General features: G+C 38.2%; 1 protein-coding gene across 28 annotated transcripts in view; it reads right to left on the minus strand.

Annotated features, from left to right (window-relative positions):
- Positions 1–25,448, minus strand: part of LOC125457523 (disks large homolog 1-like) — a 406,012-nt gene that overhangs the window by 149,774 nt on the left and 230,790 nt on the right. For 13 of the 28 annotated variants that reach the window (XM_059651152.1, XM_059651158.1, XM_048541831.2 and 10 more), the window contains 3 exons: positions 13,592–13,690; positions 8,553–8,606; positions 2,116–2,166 (listed from right to left, as the gene is read on the minus strand). In XM_059651152.1, coding sequence (XP_059507135.1) covers positions 2,116–2,166; positions 8,553–8,606; positions 13,592–13,690 — 204 coding nt within the window. Of the gene's footprint in view, positions 1–2,115; positions 2,167–8,552; positions 8,607–13,591; positions 13,691–19,134; positions 20,222–25,448 lie in introns of those variants that run through there. The other 15 variants (XM_059651157.1, XM_048541837.2, XM_048541849.2 and 12 more) reach the window with 5 other exon arrangements.

A 25,448-nucleotide genomic window follows, 5' to 3' on the forward strand; every position in this document is an offset into this window, starting at 1 on the left:
ATTGTAATAAAATGTCCCAAGATGCTCTACAGAAGCACTTTAAAATAAAATTTGGCACTGGATTGCATGAAGTAATAACAGGGCAGATGACTAAAAAGCTTAGGCAAAGAGATTGGCTCTAAGTATTGCCCTAAAAGGAGGAAGGAGAGGTTAAGATTTTTAAAAAATGAATTCAGCTAAAAGCATAGCCATCTGTTAGAGCAACCAGAAAAGACAGATTTAGAAGACAAATTTTAGAGTTGTGCACCTAGATGTGTTTACGTACATTGGCAAGACAAGGGCGTGTAGGGATTTGCAAACAAGGATGAGAATATGCTAAGAAAAAAAAATCAATAAATTGTTGAATCCTAAACTATCTGAACACAAAACGAATGGAATTTGGTGGGATTAAAGACATTGACAGTTTTGAATAACCTTAAATCTACACAGGGCAGAATGTGGACTTTATTGGGACAGTTGAGTCTAGATCTGACTAAGGTATGAATGAGTGCAAAAACACTCAGCAAATGGTGGAGGAAAAGAGTTAACTTTTCAGTTTGAATGACCATCGTCCATTCTGAACTACTGGATTTATCCAACTGTATCTATCCATCTGTAAAATCCAGACTGTTTCAAGACTTACATAGATTCTGTTGCTCATTCATCCTAATTACTACACTGAAATATTCAAGCACTGAAATAAATCGTTTTAGCATCAACTTGTTCCTTACAATTTATTGAGCAGTTTTTGTCTCATTTCAGATTTCCAGCATTCACAATATTTTGCTTGAGATTTTCAGCAAATGAAGTGAGGTAAGGATGAGTTCAGGCAATGCCAATGAAATGGATATAGGCCAATTAAAACAGCTAATATTTTCTTTCTTTCTTTGAATTATTCACCATTTATTCTGGCACATTACCAAACCACTTAATCTGATGGCCAAGTATTCAACTTTCAATTTAGAGGAGAAACACTGACAAAGTGCTTATGTCACTGAAGCTATCATCTAGAGTTTTGTACACTAATGGTCTGGGGACAGTGGTTCAAGTCCCACCATTGCAACTAGTGGAATTTACCTGCAATTATGTAATGATTCTGGACTGGAAAACTACTCACAATAATGGGGACCATGAAACTATAAGCGACTGCCACAATAACCTTTTTGATTCACTAATGTCCTTTGATGAATGTCATCAAATACTGATTTTTGATAGGAGCTTATCTAAAATAGATGGTTGGATAGCGGCATCTAAAAGAAATGTTGACCAAACAGTTGGTCAATTCAGCAGTTTTCAAAGTCACGGCTCCTTTGTCCAAAAGTTTGAATCAAATACTGTGCACTGAAGTGACTCTTGTGAAATAGTTTTTGTGATTACTATTTCGCCTATGTCAGGCAAGGATGCATTTATGAATCAAATGTCTTTTCTAGCAACATGGTTTCCAATATTAATGTGGTAGCCAGTAAGGATTGAACCTCAAGGCAAATCATCATTTGAAGTCTTAGGCACTGGATTTTATAAATACTTTCAGCTACTCTCAAAAAGAAATAAATATTACAAGAGATGGACTGACATGTCATGAGTGATATGATCAGGACTTGAGAGCACCTTAAAAGGAAATTTGAACGCTGGTTTCTCTCCTGGTAACAACTATTCTACAGGGATAAAAACAGGAGGAGCTGATTGAAGACAGGAACTTCATTAAATAATTATTACATCTTTGTGAAATGCAGTGGGACATCAGGTTACTGAGCAACCAACTGCAGGATAATTCAACCAATTTTCTAGTAATATTAATTATTAATAGCCTTGTGCAAAGGTCACATAAAGTAAGCGGAGCACAATAAGATTCCGCAAACATACTCCGTGGTCGACAAAAGCTGTCCAAAAGTGAACTCAAACCTGCAATAAAAAAAGTCACGTTCACATGAATTATTTGCAAGTGTCAGATCAATATTTCCACTGAATCTGGTCCTCGTTGGCCAATAAAGGGGGTGAAATCGGAAGGAAATGATTGGTATGACATGCATTTTGATTCAGTTTAAAAACTTAGGTGAGTTTTGCAAGAAAACCTCAAACTTCAAAATTTACACATGGCGGATAGGAGACATTGGCAAAAGAAAATTGGCATCTTACTCTCTCCAGCGTGATTTCTTCATATTCATAATCTGTATCTGTACCATTAACCTACAAAATAACGAAGATGTGAAAAGTTAGCTTAAAAAATGAGTTACATTTGACAAAACACTTCAAAAAAAAATTTATATTTCAGTCTTTATTTCATGAAAGCTCTCAGATTGATTGGTCAAACATGTGTGGTAAAATTGCAATGATTACTTCAATGGCTGTGGATCCATGTTCACAGGAGACAGAAACTTACACCTTGATATAATTAATTTCCAATCAATCATTTAACTTAATACTAAATGTAGCGGTTTGTTGAAACCATTGGTGAATATACAATGTTAGTTTCAATCTAAAAATTGTTCTTTTTCTTGGCTTTTGTGATCTGCAAATCTGAACAAGGTACTCGTGCGAAAAGATAACACCTATGGCAGTGAGTTGGAAGTCACAACAAGTTTCACATTAAAGCAAATACATTAGATTTTATGGCACCAAAAACAGCAAACTCATGTGAAAAATTGCATTGTAATCCAATTACCTTTGAGTTAAATTAGAAGGAGCTGACAATAAAAACACTTTGTGCATTACCACACTAATGCACAGTAACTTGGTCAATGTTAAATTAACATTTTACGGTACTGTCCAAAATTCAATATTATCGGTGGCTATAATCATCACAGCAAAGAAACTGATTTTACAAAAAATACAACTGTTTAAGGGATAGCCTAGTATTAAAGTGGCTCATCATCAAACTGCAAGACTTTGGAATCCAAGCAGAAGGGGAAAGATTAACCAAAAAAAGGGGAGCAGAAATAAAAATCACAAGAAAGATTTCTGGCAATGAAAGAGTTGATCAAGGAGATAACCAAAGTTAGAACAACAGGATTACCATTCTAACTCATTGGCAGACGGTTTTGGAACAAAGTTTATTTTTGACTAATGACTTTTTCTGCTCCAACTGTTTTTGAAAACAACAATTCTAGGGAATTTTGGGAACTTACACGTGTTTCTCAACATTCCATAATACAGGATTTTAAAGGCATGCAATATCAATTTGTAAATAAACCTAACTTTTCATTAGCTGGATAACTGCACAGTCACAAATTTAAAATGCACTGAGAGGCTACGTGTGTCTACTGAATCAATGGTGGTGTATGGTGTTTAGTGTTTCACTAAAGCAGCTCCAACGAGAATTACAGAGCCACTTTAAAGGAGTCCTTTCATATCTGAATTATTCAATAGTACAAATTAACAATGAAATTTTAGAACAAAATTGGCCTCAGCTAATGGCAACTGACCCAAAATCCCAGTGCTGAACACACTCGAGTCATTCAGAAGAAATGGAGTGCCTCATTTCAGTATTCAACTTGATATTTTCTGTATGGTGCGCTGAACATAGTAAAACACATCAAAAAAAACACTAGCTCACTTCACTATTAGTTGACAGTTGTTCCCTCCAAGAATCTCAATTTCTAATCACTGCATTTTTTTTAAAAACACAGTAACTTGTCTGATAGTTGTAATGCTCATGAGCAGATATCAGTTAACCTTTTGTTACCACTCAACATCACAAAAATATCACTGAAAATGAGATTTCTTTACACTGTGTAGATGAAATGATTTAGAAGATTGTAAAAAATATACATTTACATAGGTCACACAAGGAACAATGGTGTTTGCTACAATCTGAGGTCAGAAATATCAGGGAAACAAGGATGGAAGTTTCACTGAGACTTTGAAGAAAACTGATAAATTGAATGTAGTAGCTTTATACTCATCTCCTTACAACATGATGCACCTTGAACCAGAAAAAGAATTGCCTTGCCTCCCAGTAAAATGAAATACTTCAGACAAGGAATGAGAAAAATTAATTTTCTTAGTGGAACAGAGAAAGGGGTGGTCCCAATAATGGCATGTGGTGGCACAGGGGTAACGTCACTGGACTATGAATCCACAACGGTTCTGGGGACATGGGTTTGAATCCTACCTTAACGGATGGTGAGATTTGAAGTGGGGTAAAAAAATGCAAATAAAAGCATGCCAAATGGCCACCATGTGGTTGAATCTTAACTGACTTCCAAAATGATGTAGCAAGCCATTCACTTCCACAACAATTAGGGATGGCAAATAAATGTTGACCTAGCCAATACCGCCCACAGTAATGAGTAAAACGATCACACTGCTGTAAACCATGCACATATGGATGCAGAATCTAGATAAGAGAAATAATAATGGGCCAAATTTTGCTGCAGAAATAGGTAAAGCTGTTGTTGTCACCAACTTTAAATTGTAAGAAATCACTGGCAACACTACACACATACAAGTGTAAATCAGAAAGCTATGTTTTGATTTGCTTAGGGTGTCTAAAAGCTTTTGTTGTTGCCTCGACCTTGCCCAGAGGCCAGACATGGAAAATTTGCTGGATGTACCCCAGTACGAACCTACCAGAAATATTTTGCGTTGGTCCATTCCAGCATATGTAAATTTATAATGCTGTAGGAAGGGCACAGACAAGGCAAATAGCCAAGGCTTTTTTCCCCCAGGATGGGGGGGGGGGGGGGGGGGAGTCCAAAGCTAGAGTGCAAAGGTTTAAGGTGAGCGGGAACAGATTTAAAAGGGACCCAAGGGGAAATTTTTTCACACAGATGGTGGTGCATAAAAGAAATGAGCTGCCAGAGGAAATGGTAGAGGCAAGCACAATTCTGACATTTAACAGACATTTGGACGGGTACATGATAGGAAGGGTTGAGAGGAATATGGGCCAAACAGGCAAAAGGGGCTCGAACAGCTTAGGAAACCTGCTTGGCACGGGCAAGTTAGGCTAAGATTTATTGCTGTCCTGTATGATGCTATGCTTCTATAAGTCTTACTTACAGCATAACAAGATAGAATTCCTTCAGCATTGGTAACAGCTTTACTTTTGAGGAAATATTAGCTTTATGAAGTAAAAGAACAAGGAACGACACAGCACAGGAACAGGCCCTTCAGCACTACAAGCCTACACCAACGTATTCTACCCTTCCTTACTAAAACTTACTTCATTTACAGGATCCACATCCCTCTATTCCCTTCCTATTTGTGTATTCATCTAGGTACTTACTGAATGCTGCTATTGTGCCTACTTCCAATACCACCTCTGGCAATGCATTCCAGGCGCTCACAGCCCTTTGCATGAAAAACCTGCCCGGCATATTTCTTAAATTTCCCCTCTCACACCTTGAACATGTGTTCCCTAATAATTGACCCTTCCATCCTGGGAAAAAGCCTCAGGCTTTCCACTCTATCCATGTCATTCACAATCTTATAAACTTCTATCAGGTCGCCCCTCAACCTCCTACTTTCCAGTGAAAACAAACCCAGTCTGGCCAACATTTCTTCAAAGCTAAAATGCCCCATTTCCAAACAACATCCTGATAAGCATTTTCTTTGCCCTCTCCAAAGCATCCACATCCTTCTGGTAGCGTGGTGACCAGAACTGGTCAAATGCTACAACCCAGGCAATAGTACAACAAACAAAAAAAAAACTTATTCTTCACAAACAAAACCAGAAATTGCCGAAAAAGCTCAGCAGGTCTGGCAACATCTGCGAAGAGAAATCTTATGGTCCAGTGACCCTTCCTCAGAACTGATGGCAGCTAGGAAAATGGCAATTTTTGTGCAGAAGTTAAGATGGGAGGACAGGGTAAGGAATAAATGATAGGTGGGGACAGGCCAAAGAAACAGAAGACCTGAAAAACAGTGGATAACAATCTGGCTCAGAGGGTGAGTAGCTATTAATGGGGACTGTTAGTGGCTAACAATGGGTTGTGTGTAACAGCAGGCTATTGATAACAAGGCCTTGTGCGTGGGCTAGGCCATAGCAGAGTTTAGGCTATAAAATTATTGGGCTCAATATTTATTGAGTCCAGAATGCTGCAGGGTCCCTAAGTGTAAAATGAGGTTTTGTTTTTCCAGCTTACTCTGAGCTTCGCTGCAGCACTGCAGCAAGCCAGAGTCTGAGCTATTGGCCAGGGAACCGGGTGGTGCGTTGAAGTGGCAGGTAAATGGAAGCTCAGGATCACAAAGTGATTCTTCAGACTGATTTTATTAGTTATGCTGGCTAGAATGTAATGAGAGTTCCCAAAGGCTGCATATATTTTCTTTCGTGCTAAGACATCCAAAAACCCATCTTCAAACTTTAACAGAATGAGTGCTGTTTAACACTTCCTAGGTCCAGTAAAATGAGGTTCACAGTAATAAAAACAAAAACTACCACAGATGCTGGCAATAAAATTTTAAAAAAAAACAGCAGTTTTGGTATCATCTGTGGAGGGTGAAACAAAGTTAACGTTTCGAGTCCCGTTGTCTGAAAATCCAAGGAAGTTAGGAAACAAATCAAAAATAAGGACCTCAAAACATGGTAATCGCAGATTTTTCTCAGTGCTACAAGCTGACAAAATCAGGCACAAGAGAACAGGCCAGTTGAATGTGTGGCCAAGGCATGGCATGGGAGGGAGGGATTTAGATCTTGAGGCATTTGGACCAACATTAGGGAAGACAGGATCTGTAGAAGCTGAACAGGTTGCTCCCCAGCAGGACTGGGACTGTTATCTTTGCAAGGCCAGCATTCTCTAATACTGTGGAGGAGAGGCAGGGTTATGGGAGACTGAACAGGAAGACAAAAGTAATGAAAACAAAGACAGAAATGAGAAACAAAAAAGTAAGAGGCAAAAAATGGAATGCAGAGGAAACGAGGCCTATCAGCAAATATAACTGTAGCAAAGAAGAAAAATAAAAATGTTAACAAGACAAGTCAAAAGATACCAAGTCCGAATGCAGGTAGCATTCCCAATAAAGCAGATGGATTAACAGAATAGTACAGTATTATTTAAGTGGTGATGGATCAAGAAATGTTGAGGTTCAAAGGGGCCTGAGTGTCCATTTTCTTTCTAAATAATTTATTGACAGGATGCAGGCGTTGCTGGTGATGCCAACATTTCTTGCCCATTCCTAGGTGCCCTTGAGAAGGTGATGGTGAATTACTTTCTTGATTGGCTGCTTTATCCTGGATGATGTCAAGCTGCCCGAGGCGTTGGAGCTGCATTCATCAGGCAAGTGGTGGAGCATTCCATCATATTCCTGACTTGTGCCTCGTAAACGGTAGACAGGCTACGGGAAAATCAGGTGGTGAGTTACTCACCATGACATTTCTCAGCTTTGACCTGCTCTTGTAGCCACAGTTTATATTGCTAGTTTTGTTCAATTTTTGGTCAATGGTCACCCACAGGATGTTGAGATTGGGGATTCAGTGATGGTAATGCCATTGAATGTCATCCTTGCATGCCAATTACTGAAAGGAACCAGCGTTTAGAAGAGTAAGAGGGTATAACATTGATCTGTACAAAATTCTGACAGGGCTAGATAGAATAGATACATGAATGATGTTCTCTTAGCTGAGGGGGTCCAGAACAAACGGTCACAAGTCTTGGCATACAAAGTAGTTCATTTCAGACTAAGATGAGCTAAGAAGTTAAGCCACTCTGAGGGTAGTGAACCTCTGAGGGTAGTTCTCTGCCACAGAAAGCTGAGGAGACCAACTTCCTAAATATATTTAAGAAACTAACAGATTTCTGGAGACTAAAGAGGTCAAGGAGTACATGGGAATGCAGCATTGGAATAGCAGATTAGCTACAGCCATACTGAGTAGAAGACTTGTTATGGTGGGCTCAAAATGTCAATTCTGTTTCTCTCTCCACAAAAGCCAAAAAACCTGAGTTTCTCCAGCATTTTGCGTTTATGTAATAAATATTCTAATTATATTCCAGTATCTCAAAAGAATTGAAACAGAGAAAATTTTCCCAAAATGGTCTTCTTTACAACTACTATAAGCTTCAAGGAATCTAATGGCCAAAGAGATGAAGACTATGAAATTTATCATTTCTTCTACTGGAAACCTGCAAACAAAAGACTGCTCACAGGTGACAATTCTTACTTTGTATCTTTTCTGAACATTTCACGTAATAGACAATTTGCTTTTAATGGAGCAAGAACAAACTAATGCAACTTTTGATTTAAAGGATTTTTTTTAACCATGGATAAAAGCTTGGCAGCTGGAGAGGCAGGTATTATTTAACAACTTTGCGAAGCACAATATAAAAAGAAACAATTGCCCACTTGTAATTTAAGTTCAATAGCTTGTTAATCTAAATGTCAAAGCTATAGACTGTTGATGATCATAGTCACCACTATGCAATCAAACTGCTTCATAAATTAAGGTTTTAATTGAAAATGTGGATCTGACATGGATTTCAATCATATGCCTGAGAGTCATCTTCTGCATGGAAGGCCAAAGCAGAAACATTGAGCTTATATTTGAAAATATCTACCAGGCTGTCTGCTGCTGAAGGCCTTTGCTTTTTCAACTCCAGTTTTTAATATTTTCACACATGAAAAGCAAAATTGAAACTTACATAAGGCTGAGATTCCAAACTATCTGCATTCACCACAACTGGAGGTGGATTAGCCTTGAAAGAAAACAAAATGAACAAGGGACAGTTAAAGCATGTTAAGAAATGCAATGAATAAACTATTTCAATATTTAATTGCTAACTTTTCTGCTGGAGTTAGAACACTGTTCTAAATTCTGTTTGAAAGAACAGCACCTTATGTGCTCAGGATTTGGCTCTTAATAAAAAACACAAATTTCAACACAAATTGGTTTTGACCTATCTTTTGGCTCAACTAGTCCAGCTCTGTGCATACACTCATCTCAGCAAATAGTCATGATCATATTTACCAACTATTCTCATTCCTTCACATCTCCTCCTTCATTCATCTAGCTAATTTAACATTGAATATTGACTATTTCTGCCTCATCTTGGCAGTAAATTCAAAACCCTCAAATCTAAGAGATAAATCTTCTCTTATCCTCTTCTGTCATAGATTTAACAAAACAGCATTACTTTAGAGATATTAGGAACTGCTGATGCTGGAGAATCTGAGCTAACAAGGTGTAGAGCTGGATGAACACAGCAGGCCAAGCAGCATCAGAGGAGCAGGAAAGCTGACGCTTTGGATCTGGACCCTTCTTCAGAAAATTGCAAGTAATATAGCTCAAGTTCATTGCTTGGATTCGTTTACTGAAAATCACATGCCTGGATTTATGGCTTTCTATCGGCAATAGTTTGGAGTTTAGCTGCAGTGCAGCCTGCCCAAATTGAGAGAAGCTACACATGCCATCCTTCAACTTTGAGAGAAATCTTTTTGAGAATCTGATAAACTTGTGCAATTACTCTCCTCAGAAGCCTCTGAATTCTTGACATCTCCTAAACGAATGATGTTTAAAGGCTCCAGTAACAGTTGCCTGTGGTTAGTGACATCTGTATACCTGTGCCAGAATGTTCAGAAAACAATCTTGAACCTTTCAATGTCCTATCCCTCTTTCCTTCAAGAATTGGGAAAAAGTTCATTGGCCAAAGTGTATTCTTTTTAAAACTAAGATCTGCAAGGAAGATTTATAATTTTTTCCCTTCACTGGCTACATTTGAGAGAACCAGTATTATTTATAAGGATAACACATATACTTCTGCAGGCTCTGTGGCACAGAGTAATGTCTGTCCTTGTGGGCCAAGATATCTGGGTTCAAGTCTCACTTATTCTAGCAGAGTGTTGCAACATCTCTGAACAGGATAATTAGAAAATACCTACATTGATGTTTTGGGCTCGTGGTGTCACAGTGGTGTCCTTACATATAATCCAGGAGACCAGGATTCAATTCCCACCTCCTGCAGAAGTGTATGATAACACATCTAAACAGGTTGATTAATAATATCTGAAATTTATGCCTTCACATTACAAATTCTGTTAATCAGTTTTAAATGTTGGCCCCATAAGTCTGGTTTTCACAATAAATCTATAATCTTGTTTTTTTTATTAAAGCAATCTGGTTGATAGATCTTTTTATTCTAAACCAAACTACAATGTATATTATTAATATGACTAATTACTTCGAAAAACATTTATATTGTGACTTGTGGGATGGGACTAGGGGGGACAGGCATTGTAATCTTCCAAATGCAGTTAAGAACAGGTTTTCCCAATTGTCCCAACAACCCAACTATCTCTGAAATCGAGTTTACCACGCATTCCCCAATTCCTTACCCCTTAATCTAGTAAACCTCTAAGTCTTTTACAGCTGATGTTAATCCAACTGGTTTTGAACTGGATTCAAGTAGAATCTGTCAAGGGAAATGTTGAGTGGGCATCAAGTGCTTTCTCAGAGGAATGGATATTGAGAAAACAGCAAGCAAATTTCAAAAGCTGTTTGGAATTGAGCAGAGTCCACAAAAGGCATGAGTGCTAGAGAATAAATTACCTACCTGCCCCCTCAATTTGAGAATATTGCGCAGCATGCAAAGTTTGGGAGGGGGGGGGGGTGGACTCAGTACAACAGAAACTCCTTGGAGTGACACATCCTCGTTGAAAAATTCAATACAAGTAATTCACCCATAGATCCTTTTGAAGATGTAACAAATATATTTTCATTTATCTGCTCGTTCATATTGAGAAATGTGAATTTTTTGGGCATGAATAATTCAGTTAAAACTTCTTTGTTCCACCAATCTGGGCCAAAAGTAATTAATATTTATAACCTACGCATTGACTAGCTAGAATACTGAAAAAATAGTCACTCTAAAGTTCGTCCTCCACAAATCTGGGATAAAAATGGACCAAAATACCCATCAGATCTTAGATGTTCATTTGGCAGTGGTACTCTTAGAAATTAAATTTCACAATTTTTTGTTTACATATCAACAACATTTGGCCAGACTAAAATAAGTAAAGAAATGCTGTAACTCAACAACAGTGGCTAATTGGTTAGCACTGCTACTTCACAGTGCCAGGGACCCAGATTTAATTCCACTCGAGTTGACAGTCTTTGTGGAATTTGCATATCCTCTCAGGGTCTGTGTTTCCCCCCTCTGGGTGGTCCAGTTTCCGCCAACAGTCCAAACATGTACAGTTTGGGTGTCTGGGTCATGTTAAATTGCTACATTGTGTCAAGGGATGTGCAGACTAGCTAGATTAGCCAAGGTAAATGCCTAATCTGGGTGGGATTCTTTTCAGAGACTCAATGGGCCAAATGGCCTCTATCTGCACTGTAAGGATTCTATGATAAATCTAAATATTGTATCAATCCAACTAGCAAAGTAGAACATTCAGTCTTTGAAAGTTCGTCAAATTGGTTTTTGAGATCAAAACTGACACTCACACCCATGGACAAGAAAGCAGTCAAGTAGTAAGGGACTAAAATGGAACTGGCCAATTAAACTTTATGTCATAATCACCTACGTGAGAAATTACCCCCTTTTCTCGATGGAATAATGCGGTTAAGTATTTGTGTGCGTGTGTCTGGGTATTCATTTTTGCTCAAGGAAGTTAACACGCTAAAGATTAATAGTTTCGGGCTTAAAGGTGAAGAAAATGTAAGTAATTTTTTTAAAAAATGGTGGCGTCTGCTTATTTTAGGAAGCAAGTGTCACGTGTTAGGAATGCCTGATACTCATTTCAATCATCAGATCCAAAGATTTTGTCCTCAAGGAAAATATTAATCTGCCATCCAGAGCCCAGTTTAAATCTTTGTTCTTACTGATGGCATACCTGGCAAGTTTCTGGGACCTAAAAAATCTAGATGTGTAGATGTAGATTCTATCCACTAATAAAGCAACAGGACAAAGAAACCATCAGGCTCATTAAATTCAAACAAGGCAAACTAGCAAATTCAAAACATCAGTCCAACGGAACTGAAGTAATCATGGAATCATACAGGTACACAGCACAGAAAAACACTCTTTGGCCCATCATGTTTGCACTGGTCAAAAACAACCACTTAACTGTTCTAAGATAACAAAATGTGAGGCTGGATGAACACAGCAGGCCAAGCAGCATCTCAGGAGCACAAAAGCTGACGTTTCGGGCCTAGACCCTTCATCAGAGAGGGGGATGGGGTGAGGGTTCTGGAATAAATAGGGAGAGAGGGGGAGGCGGACCGAAGATGGAGAGAAAAGAAGATAGGTGGAGAGGAGAGTATAGGTGGGGAGGTAGGGAGGGGATAGGTCAGTCCAGGGAAGACGGACAGGTCAAGGAGGTGGGATGAGGTTAGTAGGTAGGAGATGGAGGTGCGGCTTGGGGTGGGAGGAAGGGATGGGTGAGAGGAAGAACAGGTTAGGGAGGCAGAGACAGGACTGTTCTAATTCTATTTTCCAGCCCTTGGCCCCGAGCTATGCATGCCTCGTCATTACAAGTGTATATCTAAATACTTTTAAAACATTGAGGGTTTCTGCCTCGACAACCCTTACAGGCAGAGGTCAAGATTCCCATCACCCTCTGGGTGAAAACTGTTTACCTCTCATCTCCTCTAAAGCTCCTGCCCCTTACCAAAAATCTTTGTCCTCTGGTCATTGACCCCTCCACCAAGGGGAAACTTTCCTTCCTGTCTGTACCCTTCAATGTTACACATCTCAATTACATACCCTCTCAGTTTCCTCTGCTCCAAGAATATCAATCCCAATCTACCTGGCCTCTCTTCATAAATAAAACTCTCCGGTGCAGGCAATATCCTGCTAAGTTTTCTCTCCGCTCTCTTCAGTGCAATCACATTTCTCCTACTTGAACTTTGAAAAAGACAGATTACTTGATTATGAGAGGTCCTTCTCATTCTGGGGCTGCAAAGTTTAGTCACCCTGGACTTAAATCATCCACATTAGAGCTATCCTGAGGTGTAGACCATGCAAAAAACCAAGATATACCACATGGATCCACTTTCTAAAATTCTACTCCAGCAAGACAGGCATATTAATTTTTTGATCAGACTCCCAAAAATTTTACTTAATAAGTTTGTTGATGTATTTATTTTCTTCATATTCTATGATGTTGGTTTGATTTGTGTGATCATCTGTGCTTCCCCAGACAGATTAATATTGAATTCAATTGATTTACAAAACAAAAACAACAGTTCTAGATTTTCTCAAAAATCTTTGGCTCTGATTTTTGAAATGGGTTTTCAACTGATATTTTCCTAAATTCAAGGCAATAAGCACAATTTGACATGTCACAAATATTTTTAATATGGTCATTGGAAGAGTTCAAACAACCCGCATGTTAACCATTCCAGAACTTCAGGTCATCAGGGCCGGGCGGGAATATCAATTTGGGATTACGATCAGATCAGCCAAGATTTTAAATGAATGGTGAAATAGGTTTGAGGGGCTGAATTGCCTACCCCACGCCCCGCCATTTTTGATTCAATATTCACATGTTAAACCGTGAAAGTTATAATTTTAGATTAATGAAAACACTTTTACCCATCTCATTGGTTCCAACTGCTCATCACAAAAGCCCAGCAAAATATACCAAATTATACTGTACAAGATTATAATTCATTAAAATAAATATTGATTTTACAGCAACAAAATCAAATCAATCAAAAGAAAAAGAAATAGAACAAAACCTGTTGATTGTCAGACGAGAAGACACTGGCATCAGCAGGGACTGGCATAACAGGGATCACAGGGATTACAGGAGTAGTGGGAGGAGTAGCCTCTATCTGCTAAACAATAGCAAGGGATCAAATTTCAAGACAAATGCACAAAAAAAACAACTGAGCAAATCTAACAGAAACAATAAGCATATATACTAAAATCTTACTGCTTGGTAGCAAAACGCAATAAAATGAGAGCAACCAACAAGATCTTGCTTTTTTAGGGGCTGTGGTCGATGGTGAGTGGGTGGGATTCTGGGAGGTGGATGAGGATAATGAAATGCCAGCCAAAATCAAGTTGCATAACAAAGTTAAAACGTTCATTCTGTTCTTTTTATATCAAATACCTACTCCATCCACCCATTCAAAACTTGGAATTTCTCGCAACAAAACTTATTCTTTCCCTGGCAATGTACATGTTACATTTTATACAAATGCTGTAAAGTTGTTTAAACATCATGTTAAATTTGAATCCTTGTCCCAAAGTGAAGAGATGATCTAAAGGAAAGAGATTCTGTCATTGCATTTTTGGAGGGAAAAAACATTTTTTTCTGTACTTGACATAATAACACATTTAATCAAAACAGATTTCAAATACAATTAGTATCAAACCAACTTAAAGTTAATGGACAGCGCAAAACAGTTTTGCAATGCAACTTCGATTACATAGATTAGATAATTAGTTTAAAATAGGTTAGTGATGAGCATTACATTTTAAACACAATGTAAGTAGAACAGTATTCTTGTAAAATTTCACATTTCTTATAAATAACTGTGCTCTCTGGATGGGACAAAGAAGTTGAAGAGACCATTAAGTAAACCTCAAGCTGGGCATGGAAAGTAAGTAAATTCTGGCAAGATCCTGAATCTCAGCAATGGAGCCCAAAAATGTGCATTATTTTTGCAGTACGAGCACTCGAATGTCAGATGTGGCCAGTGGTTTTTGTTTCAAAGAAAGAACCAAGAACGGAAGTTGCTGGAAAAACTCAGCCGGTCTGGCAGCATCTGTGGAAATGAATCAGAGTTAACGTTTTGGGTCTGGTGACCCTTCTTCAGAACACACTGGACCTAAAACATGAACTGTGATTTCCCTCCACAGACGCTGCCAGGCCTGCTAAGTTTTTCCGGCAATTCCTGTTACTGGTTCGGATTTCCAGCGTCCGCACTTTTTCGACTTTCTGTAATTAAGCACAACTTCAACAGCCAAGTAACAGAAACTCTCCCATCTGGTCTTACTGTTTGCTCTATGGTAATTTTTCAATTAGCTGTAGATTCCAAGAATTATATCCCACTTGTGAATCCACCTTATGGTGCTTCTTGTGGTCTCACTATAGTCTTCAAGCTTAATACTTTAATATTTAATATAAGTACTGTGGAGTTGAGGAGGAAATGCAAGATGAGCAGGAGAAGTTAGGAATGGGCAACAGAAGGTGGACCTCAAAATTAAACTGAGTCAGTCAGGCATTTGATTTTAAAATGCATTAACTTAATGCTTAAAATCAGCTATTCTAGCAGAGAAGAGTTTTATGTCCAGCATACATCACCACAGGAAGTGGATTTCAACACTAATTAAGTTTATTGCCCAGTGGTTTCAACAACTAGTACCCTCAAAACACTTCAGGAAACAGCAATCAAAAGAATAGTTTCGATATATAGACTGCTATTATCTTAATTTGGAGACTGCCACCAGTGGATCACACAAATATGACAGAATCACTTAAAAACATTCACTCCCACATGAAAGATCCAATGCAACATGAAAGATCCAATGCAACATGAAAGATCCAATGCAACATGAAAGATCCAATGCAACATGAAAGATCCAATGCAACATGAAAGATCCAATGCAACATGAAAGATCCAATGCATTTTTTGAAAATCACAGCATGGAGAGAGCAAGCTAACGTTTTGAGTTCAGATGACTCTTCATCAGCTCTGATCTCCAGCATTTTTTGTTTTCAGTACAGATACCAGCATCTGAAGTAACTTGCTCCTATTCTGAATGCTTTTTTCCTTGTCTCCAAAAAGTGGTTACATGCCTTCAAACAAAAAAGCATGATGTACTTGTCCAGTATTTTTCAGAAGCATGTGAAAAACACTAGCTACATGCATTGAATCACTATAAAGTGTAATAACTAATATACATGTAAATGTGGCAGCCATTTTGAACTCAGTAAATAAAATCGATCGTCATTAGTCTGAACTGTTGAGGGAAGAAGTGGCCAAGATACCTAGAAAATGCCTTGTGACTCTGAATACCTCCGAATATCCACTCAAATAAACCAAGCAAGGATTACATACTTAAACCTACAACTCTGTAAAGATGACACATGAAATAAGGCACTGTAACATATTTTCCGAGGTTTTCCTTCGATGTCAAGTTATCATATTGTCCTTACAGGAGAGAATACTTTATCATTTTTCAGGTCGAAACAAAATCCTGCTCCATTACCTGAAAGTAACTGCCTAGGACTTGAAATTATGCTTGTTAAGACATCTTAAATGTGATTTGTTTTGTTTCATTATGTTTTATTTCTAGCTTATTTTAAGCAATCTAAAAGCAGTTAGTGAACACCACAAAGCAAAAATGAGCAGATGGCCAATACACCTGGAGGCGCCTATACTTGTGTTGGATAAGAACAGCAACCAAAACCACCTCGCCGCATGTTTCATATTTTGCCCACTAAACAAAAGAAATACAAGTACAGTCCTCAAATCTGGCATGCTTGGCCTGATGACATGTCAGATTTCAGATACTTCCTGATTTCTAGGCTGGTCTGTTCAGCCTAAGCCAGGTCAGCTGGGGCCAAGGATCAAGAAGTACATGCAGCAGATCCATAAGTAAACCAACCAATAACCAGCTTCAGCAACCCTGCACCAACGCGACACTAACTCAATTCTGTAGCTAATTTTTTTGGTTTTAAATTACTTAATCAAAATCAATTCACAGTAAACGATAAATATGTCCAATGTTCAGGTGACAAATTTGAGGTACTCTACTTGTGTACGTAATACAAGTTATGATCACATTGCTGTACGAGGCATTTATAAGGATGGAGTGGGCATAAAACCTGTGGTCTCATCGAGCAAACATGGGCCTCAAATCAATTTAATTGGAAGCAATTAAATTATGAATTGTTTCAGCAAGTCAAGTTTCATAACAACAGAAATAACTGTTGTATTTCATGCAGAGGTTTTCAGCAAATTACTTCTTAGAACATTACAGAGGCCATTTTGTTCTAGAAATCCTGGCATACAGTTAACACATACAAAATGTAAGCTTTCTAGGACAACAATACAAACATATTTCATTACTCATTGTAACACAAGATCCAGAAATATTGTTACACCTTCTGAAGTCCAAGATAATGCTGATGCCTAATTGAGAGTGGTTTTTCTTTTCGAAAATGTGATTTGTGCATTTTCTGGGGAGCTATGGATAGAAGGTCATTAGAGACAGCAACTCTATACATTTCTCCCAGGTGGTGACACTGCTGGGTCAACGAGCTACCAAAAGGCTGTTTTACAGACTTAAATAAAGTCAACAGCAATATAGGATTTTTTTTAAAATCATAAAGCAATCTGACAGTATAGTTCTCCTACATCATAAAACCCAACATATGAAAGCAACAGCTTCATCAGGCAAGTAAAAACAATATTGTAGCTCAGTATAGTCTCGAGTTATTTTGTCCATAGCAAGGAAGGTGGAGCCAAATATTTGGAGTTCCTGCAATGGAGATGTATGATAAAACAGAACAATATCTTTTAAAAATCTCTTCCCTAAACAATCTCTCTTTCATCTCACCCCATCAAGTACACAGTCAGAAAATGTACGTTGTATTTATATGGACAAGAGAATTAACCTTGCCCTTAAGGGAAAACAGTCAAGGATCAACAGTAGACAGGCCAGTCTCAAGCTAACAAGAAATAAGCCAGTGAAGATGAAATGAGTAAAATTAAAGTTTCAAGATTTTGTACTATTGATACATGCTCAAAACAATGAGGGTCAAATTACATCAGCAATAGCCAATTGAAACTCCAGGATCCTTCAACAGAGACTGCCTCTGCTGAGTTTGGTAATTCTAAAACATGCCATTATCATAGTCTAATCAAATCTACTATACAAACTTCTGGTGTTAATACAATTAAAAAGCCAGCTACATAAACCATCTGCAAAGCTTTCTATTCAACATTCAACTTTTATTACAACTGGTTGCAGTGTTACCGAAATGACCTCAGCAATGCAAAGTACACAGGTTCACCAAATTTTCTGTTCCATGAACTTCTTCTAAAAATCAACTTCACCGATTAAGAAGCAATATCCTATTCCAAAACTCCAATCATATTTCTCTATGCCCATTTTCCCCCAAAACAGATTTTTTTCTAGATGAAATCTGTTTTTTTCAGGGATGGGAACAGAGAAGTAAAGAACTGCAATCCTTCCTTAGGACACAACAGCTGCATTTAATGATCACAAAAGAGCATGTACTGACTACATTTTGAAAAAAATGTATTTGTTTCCTTGAAACCTTATTAATACTTAGAGTCTTGACATAAAAATCACCTCACTGGAGCAAAGTGCTGCTGCCCTCCACCCACCGGAGCTTTAGATAACAAAAGTGCATTATAAAAAGCATCCCAGCACCGTCTTTACATAGAACATAACAGCACAGTACAGGCCCTTCGGCCCTCGATGTTGTGCCAACCTGTCATACCAATCTGAAGCCCATCTAACCTACACTATTCCATGTATGTCCATATGGGCAAAATGAAGTGTTGCGATTGTTAAGCTCATGTGGATTTAGAAACTAGACAGCTAAACACTATGGAAAATCAACAGAGTCCCAGCAAGCGCAACGTCATAAGATTTCTACCCTTTTTTTAAAAATGCATCTCAATCCACATCAGTTACTAGTATCAGCACAGCCACTTCAAAACGTTACATTTATGAATGGATTCTTTCTTTACTGAACTCACAATTTTATGGCATAAAGAGGGAATATTTGTTGTTGGAGCCAAGGGGTGGTTTGTGGAGGGGAGAAGAATAGAGGAACGAGGGAAATGTGTAGGCAGAGTCAAGTACAGGCTCGAGAGAGAGAGAGAGAGAGAGAGAGAGAGAGAGAGAGAGAGAGAGAGAGAGAGAGAGAGAGAGAGAGAGAGTGTGTCATTGTGAGTGCCCGCTGTGCACGTGCCCATTGAGTTGCAGGCACTGGGCCAGTCAAACAAAATTAAGAGCAAAACTCTTCTAAAACAAAAATCTCAATAATCAAGTCTTAAAAGTCTTAGCTTCAATGATAATTACACAATGGAAGCATTTACCGCAAAGTGATAAATCCAGATTTTAACATTTCTTCCAGGTATCAGACATGAGACTTAAAGTGAAATGCTCCAATAGTTAGATTTGATTGATTCCACTGATTAGGGAGTTTTGCTGTGTAGTTATATTAGCTCCATGCAAACCTTATACTGATGTAACCACTGAAAGTACAGCAAACAACTCGAAAGATACTAACCTTATCGAAAGAGCACGTTGACCAAGTGCTGTCTGACCACCAGCCACTGGTCGCTTTCACTTTGGCAGTACTTTTAGTCGGACTTCTCTTAACGCTGTCACGCAGGTTTGTAAACTTGCTTCTATGTTTAGTTGAGGGCACAGGCAGGGTTGCAGAGGTGTAGTACTTGTGTGCAGTCAAATGCTGCTGCTGAGGCTCCAGACACTGCTGCCTCTGATTCACTCGCAACCTAGGGTTTCTTGAAAAATTAACTATTCTCCCCAGCTCGCAACCTTCTGGCACACACGAATATTCGTGCTTGTAACAGTAAGTCGTCATTTTGCAACTTGAGGGCAGGAAAATAAACTGTTGTATGGAAAGGCGGGGGGTGAAAGAAAAATGACTACACGTTTTGCCAGATCAGGCTGAAATTAAACAAACATATTCCAACAGTGGGGCATTTATCAGAAGATGGCACTGCTAGGAAAAGCTGAGAAGCTGAGTCTGATTCTCGCCAGTAGCTTTCTCCAATTAATGAGCACCAATGGGCACTGCATATCACGGCCCTCTTTTTTTCAGGCATGAATAATCAATGCACAGCTCAGATTTGCTATGTGGGTGGCAAAGGTCACCTTACTTACATATTCTCAACATATTTTAATGTAAACCCATCCTACCAGAAACCCATGCTCATCATGGACTACCCGTTCTTCCCAAAACAAAAGCCTTATTACAAATAGTGCTACAACTATTGAATTGAGCATTTTTTTAAAAAAAACCTGGCATCATACTTCACACGTATTCAAATATTAAATTCTCAAATTATATTCAGCACATTTCTAAAGACTCCTTGCTCGAACGGATAGCTATAACAGTATCAAATAGGACAGTACTTTTGAGCTGTATGTCTCAATTCCATAATTAATGCTCAATTGAATCAATAATCTAAAAAGGGACAATTAAAATTCTCCTTTTCATTTCGTAGTAATAAAATTCCAAATACCGAACAGCGAGGAACCTTCATGTTGTTTGTCTCATCTACATTGAGTTAGATACAGATAATAATGGAGAAGTCACACTAACGGTAGATTTTTTAAAAAATTCTGCAGTATGCACAGATCGAAGCTTTAGCACAGGCATTGCAAGCTACATCGGCCAGTGCAAATAATGGACAGTCAGCTGGGAACCGAAATTGAGAGATGAATAGAAACTGACAGCAATCCTCACTAATCACCATGGAGCTGCCAAAGCTCATTTTGCTTGCTATATAGATGTAATCAGTGGCTACAGAAGCTGCACTCTAATGCAATATTCAAAGCAGTAACAGCCAGGAGGAGGAAAGAATAAACAGCTAAAGAGGTGGCCTAGACTGCCAGCAGCATACAGAATTTTCCAGTGTTTTGAGAGCGATAACAGCAACATGAAAGCGGAAGCAGATGTGCTGCTGCTGTGGGAGAACACGAGACTCAAAAAGCAATCCATATAATATGAGCTCAGTTTATTTCTGGAGTAATCTGATATTTAGAGTAAAAAGCTTAATACTATGAAAGTAATATTCAGGTCCTATATGATCCTTTCATAGTCATCACATTTAGCATCTTTACCATTAAATAATGACAGAAAGGTAAATGATTTCTGAAATACAAATGATAAACAGGAGTCCTTGAATTAAAACAATCAGTTGTCTCTTTAATAATGTATTTATTTATATTAGTTTCACATTAATCTCAGGCAATGAAAACAATAGAAAACTGAAATATATTGAGATCGTGTTCAGAGGGGTTACTGAACTAATAAAACTGGAAATGTTGAAACTTCATCACAAGAAAAAAAAGAGCCATCATTCACACTTTGCAACTTGAAGAATATTTAAAAGGCATCATTGTACATTTCCTACAGCGCTACATTGACACTGAAAAATTGAACCTTAATATAGACAGATAACTTAATTTTAATTCTTAGAAGGAAACTGCATAATCATATTGTTTAGCAATTTCACAGTTGCAAAATATGCAGTCACCAGTACAATATTTTTCATAATTTAAACCATTACATCTGCTTTGGGAAGACTAAGTCTGAAATGGAACAGCAGCAAATCTTGCATCAATTGTTCCACATGCCTTCCTTTTGTATCTGAACACTAGGTGCTTGAAGGGTAGGTTGCCGACTCAGTTGGAAGGTTTCAATCTGTATCACACAACCACTTCCGTCCTCACGTTCCTATTTTTGATCACCCAACACATCCTCACTTAGGAAATAAACAGACTTTTCATGGTCAAAGTGAACAATTTTGCCTTGTCAGAAAGCATACTGCCTCCAGCATCTCCAATACCTGCTTAATTAGTAAGTAAAAGTGCTCAAAGTAAATGAAAACTAAAAGTTCACATTGCCCCGATGATTGATCTCCATGGTTGCTTATTGCAAGGTGGAGATTAATCTTCATTTGGTGAAAACTCTGGGTCAATTCTTGAGAGTTGGCAAGCTTTGAGAAAGGTCGTTAGCACACACAAGTGGGAGGAACAAAAAGGAGCCTGAGGTCTGCTTACACTCTCCACAAGGATAATTTGCTAGTTTCAGTGAAGCTGAAAGGTTTCTGTATATTGGGAAATTAATACCTGACTCTTGCAATGGTTTCTCCTACAGTATCTGCAAGTTGATCTCCCATTTGCTTGATGTTCCATTGATCAGTATGCTCTTTAAAACATGTACTGACATGCTGTCACAGTGACGCTACACCCAAGTATGAATTCATTTCTCATATGGACAATAATTGCCATCAACTTTAACTCCAAAACCAGTGTGTTGATGTGCAACCTTAAGTCATGTGTGAAATAGTTGATCTAATTAAATCTGATAAGATCATAAAATACTGTAACCATCAATCCAATTACCCAAACTATTTGCTTGTTATAAATGAAATTGCACATAAATTGAATGAACTATTTAGCCCCAAAGTTTAATTTTGAACTTGTCACTAGAATTTCACTGGTACATCATGGGAGAGTACACAATAACAATCTGTCCCTTACTGTCCCACCTATTTTTCACTTCAACACCACTATGTTCAGACAGCAGCACTGATCATCCCATTCACAAAAAATTAGCAAATCCACTATACAGGCACTTAAAATCTCACAGGTAATTATGGGAAACAGCAGTTAATGTTGACACAGCTATTATCAACCCACTATTCAGATGGATGGAATTTGTCAGTACAAAGAATCAAAATCTTATCACTGATCCAAAAGCATAAAACGTCTGGCTTCAACTTCTCTTGAAAATGGGGCAGTCCTCAATCAAAACATACAACATATGCGTACAACATAGACAATGCAATCATTGCACCATATCAATTTGTCTCCAAAGATCGGTTGTTGAAGGCATCTCACTTCTCAGCATCTACACAGGCCATTCTCTGGAAAGCCAACTAAACCATTCTATTCAAGCCTACTACTTCATATGAAAGCAGGAGGGCCACATTGGCTATTTGTGACTCCATAGCAATACCTGCTTCAATTCATTCTTCATTACCTCTAACTTTCAAATTTGAAAGCCACTTACAGGCTAAATGGCATTGACCTTCATTACTCATTCTACACTAGACAAAGCCAACTTGATAAGTTCTTGTGCCACAGTACACAGCTGTCCCTCATATCCTAACAAATTTCCAATATTTGTCAAACCTCCCAGAATGCATATTATAGGATTACTACAGGACAGCAAGAGTCGAGGCCAGATGATTTTTGGAGATAACAAAGTGTGTAGCTGGAGGAACACAATAGTTGCAGAGGAACAGGAAAGTTGACGTTTTGGGTCAGGACTCTTCTTCAGAAAATCAAATGTTTTTGGGATGCTCTGGAGACTTCTATAACTGGAAACTGACCACGAATAATTTTTTAAACTGTGCGGTTGTTTATCTTTTAAAAGTTTCAGTGGTGTCCCACCTCATGTAACAGAAATCAATACACAGTTGTCCTAATAACGAGATGTGCTACGATGGGCAGCACCTATGTAGTTACGCCTTTCTGAAAGATCCCATTTTGTCAGTTTCAAAAGGAAAACAAAGTGCAATTTTCGAAGCTAACTCATTGCATGTATAACAAACTAATTGTGGTACTTGAATTTAGTGATTTAGGACTCAAGCATAAACATTATTCAATCCAGGTTAGGAAATGTGAATTTTGCTGTCTTTCATTTTCCTATTCCCATTACACCGTGTTATGATATAATGGAAACCACTGCATCAGGATTATCCTTATGAAACCTCACTGCAGTCAGTATGCAATGTACCAGCTGTTATTGTGATTTAGTAGTCAAGACATCATACTTTATTACAGTTGACATAGCAATGTCTTTTGGCTGCTTTTTCTGGGACAGATCAATGCTAATCTGTACTCAATCACATCGACACTGCTTAGACACAAGTGGCTTTTGTGACATTGATTCTTTACTTCCGGGTTTATAGTACTGTGCAGAAAAAGTAAAATTTTAATATCAACCATTTAAAAACAAATAAGAAACTTAATTGCCACTCCACATACACTCAGGTGCTTGGCATTTTCCAGTGCATTTAAGTATGGCACGCAGCCAGCGTTTAATGAGAGGAAGTCTTCAAAGTATCCAGTAACATAATATTCAATTAGACAGAAAAACACAGCTGATTCCCAATGGCTCACAGCACACTATCCTTCAATGAGCCAGTCCTACACCATTTCATTTTACTAACGCCAACTTCTGCCAATGGTAATTTAACCAGCAACAGATGTTACATGAATGCCACAGCAAATTGATGGATCCACCCTATGGGAAAATGTTTGGCCCTAATGACACCCAGTTGACTAAGAATGACAAAGTGTGAGTTTGCACTCATGATTTGCAGCTGTATATAGTGAGCTCACATTTTACCACTCAAACACTTTGGTCATTGGAGTCAGCGGTATTTACTTCCATCTCCACAGCATCACTCACCCACAGCCCTATATCAGGGCACCTGTTGCTGAAACTGTGATACCTCTTAACTCTGCAATCTAACATCACAATGTTCTCTAGTTGGCCTCCGAACTTGAAATCCTCAGTAAACCTGACCATATCTAAAGCTTTGCTGACCCATGTCCAATTTGCACCAATTTCTATCCATAATCAAACTTTGGTTCCAAGTGGTGCCAAATTACATCTTGGAAATTCTCACTTTTGTTCACAATTCCTCCTTGACCTCACCTCTTCCCATCTCCTAACTCCTACAGAACCCTTTGGTTGTTGCGCTCAACAAATTTCGGTTATGTGTATATTTTTGATTTTCAGCGCACAACCAAAGCCTTCAATGCAAGAACTGAAATTTCCTCCTTACACTTCTTTGTGTCTCAGTCTCTGTTCACTCTTTCCACATTACCTTTAAAATCCATCATTGACCAGTACTTTGATCACCTTACCCATTAGCTCCACAGATGGTTCGATGTTCAATTTGGTTCGTTAAGGCTCCATTGAAGCAAGTTAAGTTGTTTCTGTTGAGTACAGCAAGCAACTTTATTATTGTTCAAATTTGAACACTTCAATCCAGCGTGTGTACAATTCCATAAAACTATTAAGCTTTTAGATAAAAGATTTAAACCGTTTTAAAGTTGCAAATAAGGTAAATAGCAGAGTTCCCTGCTGATGACACAGTGGCCAGATAGCATTGGAGCATTCAAACCAGAAGATTGTACTTCTGTCAGGACAGCAATTTATTTGCTCTCAAACTGTGGGTTTGAAAATGTCTACCTGACCAAAAGTGATCAATGACTGCTACACATTGTTTGTTATGTGGTGGGCTCTACTGAAAAGTGAGCATAGTACAATCAAACAAAAAATTGAATGAGTTCATTTTAATATTTTGCACAGACAGGTTAATACTGTCCACACTCTGACCTGAAAATTTCTATCATGCAATTCCTTCATCCTTCTGCAGGACTGCATTACTTCATGAATTAATACCCTTAGGGAATAAATATTGAATTACAGAAATTCACAGCACAGAAAGAAACACCACAGCCCATTAAACAAGAGGTACAACAGATCCTAACTAAGCTTATACAGTCCCAAATAAAGTTCCTCCCGAGTATTGTTCCACAATACAAAATTGATCACAATCTAATACAAATTGTAAATCTAACCAAAAGCACATTTGGCATGTAAACTTGGTTTGTAAAATGAATGAGTTTAATATTTTAACTTATCATATCTATGCTAGTGGTCAGGGGGAACCAAAAGCGCAAGTACCCCAACACAACAGATTATCAAGAAGAAAACGAGCCATTCAACCCAACAGATCCATGGCATGTCTCTTCCAACTGAGCATC

Source organism: Stegostoma tigrinum, chromosome 14, assembly GCF_030684315.1.
Source record: "Stegostoma tigrinum isolate sSteTig4 chromosome 14, sSteTig4.hap1, whole genome shotgun sequence".
NCBI lineage: Eukaryota > Metazoa > Chordata > Chondrichthyes > Orectolobiformes > Stegostomatidae > Stegostoma > Stegostoma tigrinum.